We start from the raw sequence: 10,146 nt of genomic DNA, 5'->3' as shown, positions 1-10,146 counted from the left end.
AGTTAACCTAACCTGCACGCTGGCTAGCTGGGTGTGAACTGCGAGTCATTAGAGTGATCAAAGGATTTCCCGTTAGGGTGATCAATGGCAAATTTAAGATGCCATTCCTCACTCAATCTGGCAATCTGACTCTCTCTGCAAATTTAGGCATCTTAAAATGTTTTTATTAATGCTAAATAAAATATTCAGCACAAATTATATATGATAGACATAAATTAATAATTTATAAATTTTATTTCAAACACGTTTTTAGGTAGCGGGACTCCAGCTTATCACCGCTCCCGCCCGCGCACGCATATGTGCGCTCGCGCCCGCAATGAGCTTTCAAAATTTGTCCCGCGCCGCACTGCTTTGCGGCGGGTCCCGCGAGACTCCCGCGGGAGTGCAGGGCTCTACTGTGGGGGAAACCGGAGCACCCGGAGGAAACCCACGTGGACACAGGGAGAACATGCAAACTCCACACAGAAAGGCCCTCACCGGCCATGGGGCTCGAACCCGGACCTTCTTGCTGTGAGGCGACAGTGCTAACCACTACACCACCATGCCGCCCTACACCCCATGGTGTACTAGGAAATAGTTGATGTGACAACCAACCCCGTTCTCTCCTACTGGTCACTGGGGAAATGAAAGCTGGCTCATTTGCTCTACAACTTGTTTTATTTCTGAATGTCTAATTAACACAATACAAAAACTGGGTCATGAATTGCTTTTAATTACAATTTTGGAACTGGAAGTTGCTTGAGGCTTGGAGGATTTCTCCTTCTCACCTGTTTTATATCATATACCGTATGTATAATAGGCATGACATATGTAGTAGGGCCTAATAGGGTTTTTTTCCCTAAATATGCTTATCCATCATTTATTTGCTTGTTTGTTTGTTCATAATTTTAGGTAAGTACGTGTGCACATAATATCGTTCAAGTATATTCTTTTTTTATTTCTACATGTTAAGAAAGTAAGTATAACATTTCTTTTCACATGAAAAATCTTCGTATGAAGATATAATTAATTTTACATAAGCCTCACACACTCATTGGCCACTTTATTAGGAACACTTGTGCATTCTTGTTCTCAGCCAATCATGTTGCAGCAGCACGGTGTGTGAAGTCATGTGAAGTCAGCTGCACATCAAGCTCAGTTTCCTGTTCTTGGTTGTTGGGAGTGGTACTCGACGTGATAGTCTGCTCTTGTAGCTCATCCACTTCGTGTTGAGATGCTTTTCTGCTCAGCATGGTTGTAAAGAGTAGCTACATGAGTTACTGTTAACTCGAACTAGTCTGGCCATTCTGTTCTGACCGCTCATCTCATCCATCCATCCATTATCCATAACCGCTTATCCTGTGCAGGGTTGTGGGCAAGCTGGAGCCTATCCCAGCTGACTACGGGCGAAAGGCGGGGTACACCCTGGACAAGTCGCCAGGTCATCACAGGGCCGACACATAGACACAGACAACCATTCACACTCACATTCACACCTACGGTCAATTTAGAGTCACCAGTTAACCTAACCTGCATGTCTTTGGACTGTGGGGGAAACCGGAGCACCCGGAGGAAACCCACGCGGACACGGGGAGAACATGCAAACTCCGCACAGAAAGGCCCTCGCCAGATGCTGGGCTCGAACCCAGGACCTTCTTGCTGTGAGGCGACAGCGCTAACCACTACGCCGCCTGGTGCAATAATTCTATTCCTATTTAGCATTACTTTTACTTTCTTATTTTGTTGTGTACATTATATACATGGCCTGTGTTTTAACTTATTTATTTCATCTCATCTCATCTCAAGCCGCTTTATCCTTCTACAGGGTCGCAGGCAAGCTGGAGCCTATCCCAGCTGACTACGGGCGAAAGGCGGGGTACACCCTGGACAAGTCGCCAGGTCATCACAGGGCTGACACATAGACACAGACAACCATTCACACTCTCATTCACACCTACGGTCAATTTAGAGTCACCAGTTAACCTAACCTGCATGTCTTTGGACTGTGGGGGAAACCGGAGCGCCCGGAGGAAACCCACGCGGACACGGGGAGAACATGCAAACTCCGCACAGAAAGGCCCTCGCCGGCCACTGGGCTCAAACCCGGACCTTCTTGCTGTGAGGCGACAGCGCTAACCACTATGCCGCCTGGTGCAATAATTCTATTCCTATTTGTTATTACTTTTACTTTCTTATTTTGTTGTGTGCATTACATACATGGCCTGTGTTTTAACTTTTTTATTTATTTATTTTATTATTATATTTTATACTTTATTGCACTTTTTTTGTTACTGTCTATTCCTGACTCTTTCTATCTGTGGAACATTTAAATTTCCCCACCGAGGGAGGAATAAAGCTCATCTGATCTTATTAGCAATTCATTTAAAATGACTCAAAGTTCAGAAGAAATGGACTTTTTTAAACAGGAAATAGGCTCCATTCGAATTAGACATTTATAACTCGAACTCTAATTTCGGAAAAATGATATCAAACTTTATTGTTTGAACTTAAATATATATATTTGTTTTATTTATTTGTTTGTTTCCTCTTCTTAGGAACTGTTGCGTCTCAAAAACCGTTCCGCAGGACTCTTGTTTCACCCGGAAGTATTTGGAGACCTTTAACTCAGCAGCAGGTCCGCGTTCAACAAAGCTCCGTTTAAACATGGCTTTGGATGTGAAGTCCAGAGCTAAGCGATATGAAAAGCTGGACTTTCTCGGAGAGGGTCAGGTAAATGCCGTTGTTAGAAGAAATATGTGCTTAATTTTTTTTTCCCCAGAGTGGCCCTTGTGCAGATACAGCAATGAAATTCGGTGAATTAGACGTCATTAGCTTAGCAATGTAGCTAACAGTATAACAACACCAGCGCAGGCTCCTGATCCAGTGACAGAGCTCAGTCTGGGGAGTTCCCATCACTCCTACCGGCTGGCTGCACTCGTTTATTAAGTCCTGCAGTGTTACCTGAGGTCATTTGTTCAAAAACAGAACAGCTGTCCAGCTGATGGGAGTGTTAGCAATGAAGAGGTGAAGGTTAGGGGTGCTGCGGTTTGAACATTTCAAGGTATGAAAATCGAGTGTAAAAAATATCACGGTATTACTCGACCATTTTGTCACACAAGTGGAAAATAATTAAGGGAAAAATACAAAGAATTATATAGAAGTGTGTGTGTTTTGTTTGTTAGTTTAAAAAAAAAAAACCCTCATTCTTCTTTTCAAGTACCTGGGGTCAACTGTGCAGGAAAATGGGGGCTGTGATCAGGGGTGTAGCCATCATTTTAGAAGTGAGGGGGACAAATTGTTCAGAGGTCTATTGAGTGATTTATCATCCTCTTGCATTCAATTGCACCTCTCCTTAAAGGGCTGATGACACGTTTTTGACATCTTTGGCGATGTTTTATAACATAAAAAGTAATTCCCGATCCATATATTAATTCACGAAGGCGCCTATTTTACAAGTTATGATAAAAAACGTGGCTATTTGGGCAAATTTGACGGGGCTGCAGCACCCAGGAGACGAAAGAGGAGGAGGAGCTATATGACGTCAGCGAAAGAATCTTCCTCCTCACTTACCAGTTTGTTGTTGATGCGAGAGGTGTTCAGTTTATCATTATTAGTATTTTTATTAGACATTATACATTTTATATATATTAGTTATTATGCCTTCGCGTTGTGTTGCCGGCTTTTGCTCCAAAACCCACAAGGATGGGGTAAGTTTATTCAAGTTTCCCAGAGATCCCAAGCTGCATGCGAAGTGGGTGAAGCAAGTCAGGCGCACTCGTGACAAGTGGGAGCCCTCACCAACATCCGTCCTGTGCTCTGAACACTTCGATTTGGATTGTTTTGACACCCTTCCCAGCTTAAAAGAATCTCTTGGGTGTTCAGTTCAGCACAAATGTGTGTTACTACCATCAGCAGTGCCTACACAGTGTTGCCAGATTGGAAGGTTTCCCGCCCAGTTGGGCGGTTTCAAGTGCATTTTGGTGGGTTTTGAACATATTTTGGGCTGGAAAACGTCAGCAGTGTGTGTTGCCAGATACTGCTGACGTTTTCCAGCCCAAAATATGTTCAAAACCCACCAAAATGCACTTGAAACCGCCCAACTGGGCGGGAAACCTCCCAATCTGGCAACACTGCCAGTATTCCGGAGGGGGTCTACTAGTAGCTATGCCGGATCCAAAGACAGTCCTCCTGTCAGAACATGTGTTGTGAAACGACATAAGATAAAGGTACGTAGAGCTATAGATTCTACATGATAATCATAAATGTAATCATAAAGTCGGCCTGATATCAGTCATGTATTTGCTTGTGAAAGCTTGCGGCTTTCATGTAACTGCCGCCTAGCAACGAGAGGCAAAGGGTAAAGAGGGTAGGCTATCATAGATTCTATTCGGAAGAGATCAACACAATTCTAGACTCCCAGAAGAGGAAGAGCTAGCACTAGAGAGTTCACCGGCATTTTCATGCGCCATTTCCATTGAGTAGAACCAGAGTAGAACAGCCAGTGAACCGCAGCGTGTTCTTCCGCTGACGTCACAACATGGCCGCGAGCCACGGACCCAGTTTTCTTGCGCTGTGCAATTAAAAGTTGGATATTCGCGTAACAACAGCTTCTTTTCATGTAATTATAACAGAAATCTAACGTTTGCCATGTTGTATAGTTTTATTTAAGAAATTGCATAGAGTCATGTTCGTGTCATCAGCCCTTTAACAGCTAAAGAACCACAAACAGCACAGCACCAGGGAACCTTCTTTAAAATGATATACTGTCAAAATCTATAAAGTAAAATTTAGAAATAGAATTAAGAATAGTAGTAGTGACATAGCTAGTTATATTCTCTTCTCACCTGTGACCCTGCATAATCATCCCTGTTGGCCTCCGGTCCACTGTCTCCTCTCTCACCCTGCTCTTTCTATTGTGGCAATAAAGATTAAAAAAATATGTGGAAAGCAACATTTTGAAATAGAATTAGGAATACCATAATAATAATCAGCAAATTCATGTACTTTAAACTTTAACTACCACAATAATAAATTAAATCTTTACAAAAATAAGTCAAAGGAACACGTACATTTATATTCTTATTTTCTACCCAGAAGTGAGTAATCTTAGAGTAGCCAAAATAGTAACGTTACTCAAGTAAGAGTATTGTTACTTTAGAATAATATTACTCAAGTAAAAGTAAAACGTATTTTGCAACAAAACAACTCTTAAGAGTACAATTTATCCAAAAAGTTACTCGAGTAAATGTAACTAGTTACTACCGCCTCTAAGTTAGCTAGCTAGCTTAACTAACTAAATTGACATCCATTTGTCATCTTTTAGCTAAACATTATCTACATTCAACAGCATTACTCAACTTACACGGTTTGTTTGGAAAAAAAACTGTCTAAAGTCTTTAGCCTCTTGGCTGGTTTGCTGAACATAAACAGAAGCACTGCCCAGATCTGAATCACACCAAAGATCTCATCTCATTATCTCTAGCTGCTTTATCCTGTTCTACAGGGTCGCAGGCAAGCTGGAGCCTATCCCAGCTGACTACGGGCGAAAGGCGGGGTACACCCTGGACAAGTCGCCAGGTCATCACAGGGCTGACACATAGACACAGACAACCATTCACACTCACATTCACACCTACGGTCAATTTAGAGTCACCAGTTAACCTAACCTGCATGTCTTTGGACTGTGGGGGAAACCGGAGCACCCAGAGGAAACCCACGCGGACACGGGGAGAACATGCAAACTCCGCACAGAAAGGCCCTCGCCGGCCCCGGGGCTCGAACCCAGGACCTTCTTGCTGTGAGGCGACAGCACTAACCACTACACCACCGTGCCGCCCACAGTTGAGTTTAAATAGCTTATTTTATTCTATTACAGCACCTTATCCAGAGTGACTTATAGAAGTGTTTTTGGAGTTTCTAGCAAAAACACATCCTCATGCTAATTCACTAGATCGGGGACGAAGAATACTCTCGAATATTCTGTGAAAATATAATTAATTTTAAGAATAAAGTGAGCCAGTGCAAACCCATAAATAAAGACAAATAATTGTATTATGACGAAAGAAATGTCTGTCAGTATTGTTAGAAGTTGAATGAAAGGGTCTGTGAAGGACGGCTGCTGAAGAGCATTCGGTGAGGAAAAACCCCGCCTGAGAACATGTTGAGGTTATGGTAATGAATGTTTGTTTTTTGTTTCTGTCCATTATTTACTTGCCATTTTTCCCCACTATGCCACTGGACAGATTAAAAGCTTTTATTAATAATCAAATGATTAAAAATGGCTTGTTTTGTATCATGAGTGTAGATATATATATATATATTTTTTGCGTATTACAGTAACTGGTGTTCTGTGTGTTTTGCAGTTTGCCACGGTCTACAAAGCAAGAGACAAAACGAAGAATACCATTGTTGCAATTAAAAAGGTAAGAAGATTAACAGTGACGTTAACGGCCATGTGGATGTCCTTTTCTTTCTTTCAATCTGACTGTAGTCGTGAAAAGAAGTTCTTCAGTTTGCTGTGAGCAGTCAGGGTCAGATTTGTTGCAAAACAGATTTATTCAAAACTAATAGCAAAGTTATCACCTTGTGGCTGTGACTCCAAGGTCACTTGATTGCCCTCAATTTACTTGTCGAAGCACAGGTACATGTGTAATCTATCTATCTTGTGCTGTTCCTGAACAGCAGAGCGATTTCCTGTGTATCAATGTCCTCATCAGAACTCGGAATGTATCGTGATCGTTCACCTGGACACGCAATAATGTACAGCATCAAAAATACTCGCTGCTACTGTACTTAAACTGCATATCACGGGTAAATTCAGGAGCAAGATCAATGTAATTCTCCTATTTTATATTAAACTTTGGTCAAATATCTGTCACATTTTGTGCAATTTTTTTTACCTTGCGCAATACCAGAAAAATTCAGTTGAAATCAAGCCATTTGAGGCGAATTGGTCCGCCTCTGAAAAAACTTGGCATTTGGATTTCCCGGCAAACGTTGATTTTCGTGACGTCGCGTGCGGGACGCCTCCCTCTGAATCCTATGTCAGCGCTGGTTTGTTTGAGAAAACGACCTGGTGGTTTTCTGCAAATTTCTTCAACATTATTACGTAATTATTAAAATGGTTAACAGATGTATGGTAGGAGGGTGTAGCAACACCAATCTTGATGGGATTAGTACTCATCGTTTCCCAAAAGACCAGACAATGAGAGAGAAATGGGAGCGCTTGGTCTACACAGGCTGTGCACTGAAACCGTGCAAAGCTCTCGCAGCCTGCTGGCGCTTCCGCAGGTGACGTCACGAATCTGGCTCCAGACTCCCTTGGGATTTTTCCAGACGCGTTTTGTTATTTTATTTTTTTCTGCTGTAGACAGATGGCCTTGTGCAAAATTACCCTTCTGGATGAGTGTGTAAAGGGACATACTTTCATATAAAAAAAACCGAAATTGGTCCAGAATATGCCCTTTAAGGGTTAAGGATGAGAATTACTCAAGTGCTAATCCTGTTCTCCGTTGTACATGAGAATCTCTGTTTCACCATATGGGGTGCAACGTTTAAATCCGGAGATAAAACACCGAGCTCTGTTTCACTTCACAAATATTCAGAAGTGATGCACGGCTTAGTGCTGCCCAGTTAAGGAGAAATCATCTGACTAGTAATTCAGTTTTAGTCCTAGATAGGCTGGAATGTTATCGTCCCCACATAATATTTCATTGTTGCGATATCCAGTGATGTTTACTAGGGCTGGGTATCACCAGATACCTCACGATACGATACTATGGCGATATTTTGCCCACGATAACGATATTATCACGGTACAGCGATTCTGCGATAATCGATATATTGCAAGAAATTTCAACCACATCACAATATCTGTGTCACTGAAGAAAATCAGAATTTATTGACCACTGTAAAGTTACATTTCACATACATAACTACACACTCTTGCCAGACATATATTTCTCTATTCTACTGCTGGCAAAACCAAGAGTTGCTTCACTACAACATACAGAAAATTCCCATTTCTGTGCTAGTATTCTCAACTTTTCTGTAAGCATGGACACATCAGTGCTGCTTAACAAGCAGAATCAAATTGTTTTATGAAAACTTAAAACTTGCACTGCAGACTGCACATACATTTCAGTGCTAACACTAATATCAATTTGTTCTTTGTAAACTTGAGAACATATACCTGAGAACATTTCACTTGTGCTTATTTTGCAGGAACAACACACTGTCTGAAACACACTGAAAAGTGCAGTGGGCATCTTAATTGGAGCATCTTAATCAGGGATGCAAACAGCGCACCTTTTGGCGGATGGCGCCTTTTTCACGGCTGAATCGCGCAGATCCGAATTTTTTTTTTAGGGGGGGCGTTGGAGTGTCTGATTATAATTTCAAAGTAAATTCTGTATTAAAATTACTAAATAAGCAAATCCGTTACAGTCCATGAAACAGGAAGTATAAGGAAAAAACATTTTAAATCGGGAAGCTGCGCACATTTGCGCAGTCCTGCCGCTCAGGCTGCACAAATGTGCGCAACTTCCCGATTTAAACTGTTTTTTCCTCATCCTTACACTTCCTGTTTCATGGACTGTAACGGATTTGCTTATTTAGTAATTTTAATACAGAATTTACTTTGAAATTATAATCAGACACTCCAACGCCCCCCGTAAAAAAAAAAATTCAGATCTGCGCGATTCAGCCGTGAAAAAGGCGCCATCCGCCAAAAGGCGCGCTGTTTGCATCCCTGCTTAATTTAATTGGAGCGAAACAGGTTTTGCAAAGTGCATTCTCTTTGTCCGGCTCACTTTTTTTTTCTCCTTTCCTTTGGAATCCAAAGTGCCTCTAAACATCTGCCTTAAAGTTCGGTGGCGTCTCTAGGTTAATGTTAACAGCCATGCTTGCCTGTGTTTTTTTTTTTTTTTTCCCCTCACTGCAACCGCCGGGGAAAAAAAGAGAAGACGAAGAGTGCCTTGCAGTGAGGTAGCGGCACAGCGACACCTCGCGGAGCGGAGGTGCGGAAGTCGTACTGGATTTACAACCCGTCTGAAACATGATTTTATTATTTGAAAAAATATCGATATTCAAATTTTGAGTATCGATATTGAATCGGAAGACAAAGTATCGCGATATATCGCCGTATCGATATTTTTGCACACCCCTAATGTTTACTGATGATTTATACTATATTACCAGACCGTCCAACTATTGTATATTTTATTCTGCAAAAACATTGGAGTACGCTCGTGTTAGAGAGTAAAGGGTTAATGTTTTGGTGTACTGTGTTGGGTTTTGTAGTTTGGGGCAGGGTGTGTAAGAGATGCAGAGAGGGGCTATCCTTATGCATTTTATTTATATATATATATATATATATATATATATATATATATATATATATATATATATATATATAAAATGAGTGATTCCACACTTATGGGTACTGAAATGGGGACATGAACTTATTCACCTAAAACCATTTCTTTTTTTACCATCAGGTCACAAAACATGTAATCTTTAATGAATGATATGTTAAAAGATAACTTTAATTTTCTGAGATGTAATAAAAACATATTTATATGCCAAAGTCAAGCCTATGAGTTCCAAAATGATGTCTGTTCCATTACTTCTGTTACGATTGTCCATCTCGCGTCTGTTACAAATTAATTACAATCTAGCTATATACCATGTTAATCTTATTGAAAGAATGTGTATGTTTATTCTACTACACATGTTTATTAATTATATTTGCTAAAACATCACCTTCCTATGTTTCAAAAAGTAATTCTACATTGTTAAAATTGAGAATATATATGTCCACAACACTTCTGTTACGTTCTGACTTTGGCATATAAATATGTTTTTATTACATCTCAGAAAATTAAAGTTATCTTTTAACATATCATTCATTAAAGATTACATGTTTTGTGACCTGATGGTAAAAAAAGAAATGGTTTTAGGTGAATTTTTAAAAATAAGTTCATGTCCCCATTTCAGTACCCATAAGCGTGGAATCACTCGTGTGTGTGTGTGTGTGTGTGTGTGTGTATATATATATATATATATATATATATATATATATATATATATATATATATATAATTTTTTTTTATTCCACTAGTCTTTTTTTTTTTTTTCTTTTGTTTTGTCTGTGGAAGTAAAACGGAC

At 40.4% G+C, this 10,146-nt stretch overlaps 1 protein-coding gene across 3 annotated transcripts in view; it reads left to right on the top strand.

The window, feature by feature from the left end:
• The first annotated feature begins 2,587 nt into the window (after nucleotides 1–2,587).
• The window catches only part of cdk7 (cyclin-dependent kinase 7), a 58,623-nt gene continuing 51,064 nt past the window's right edge, over nucleotides 2,588–10,146 (top strand). For 2 of the 3 annotated variants that reach the window (XM_060906994.1, XM_060906992.1), the window contains exons 1-2: nucleotides 2,589–2,709; nucleotides 6,342–6,401. In XM_060906994.1, coding sequence (XP_060762977.1) covers nucleotides 2,644–2,709; nucleotides 6,342–6,401 — 126 coding nt within the window. In that variant the 5' untranslated portion in view covers nucleotides 2,589–2,643. Of the gene's footprint in view, nucleotides 2,710–6,341; nucleotides 6,402–10,146 lie in introns of all 3 variants that reach the window. The other variant, XM_060906991.1, reaches the window with a different exon arrangement.

Source organism: Neoarius graeffei, chromosome 24, assembly GCF_027579695.1.
Source record: "Neoarius graeffei isolate fNeoGra1 chromosome 24, fNeoGra1.pri, whole genome shotgun sequence".
Taxonomy (NCBI): Eukaryota; Metazoa; Chordata; class Actinopteri; order Siluriformes; family Ariidae; genus Neoarius; species Neoarius graeffei.
Note: the sequence above shows the minus strand (reverse complement) of the source record. Positions and strands in the feature narration are given on the sequence as shown.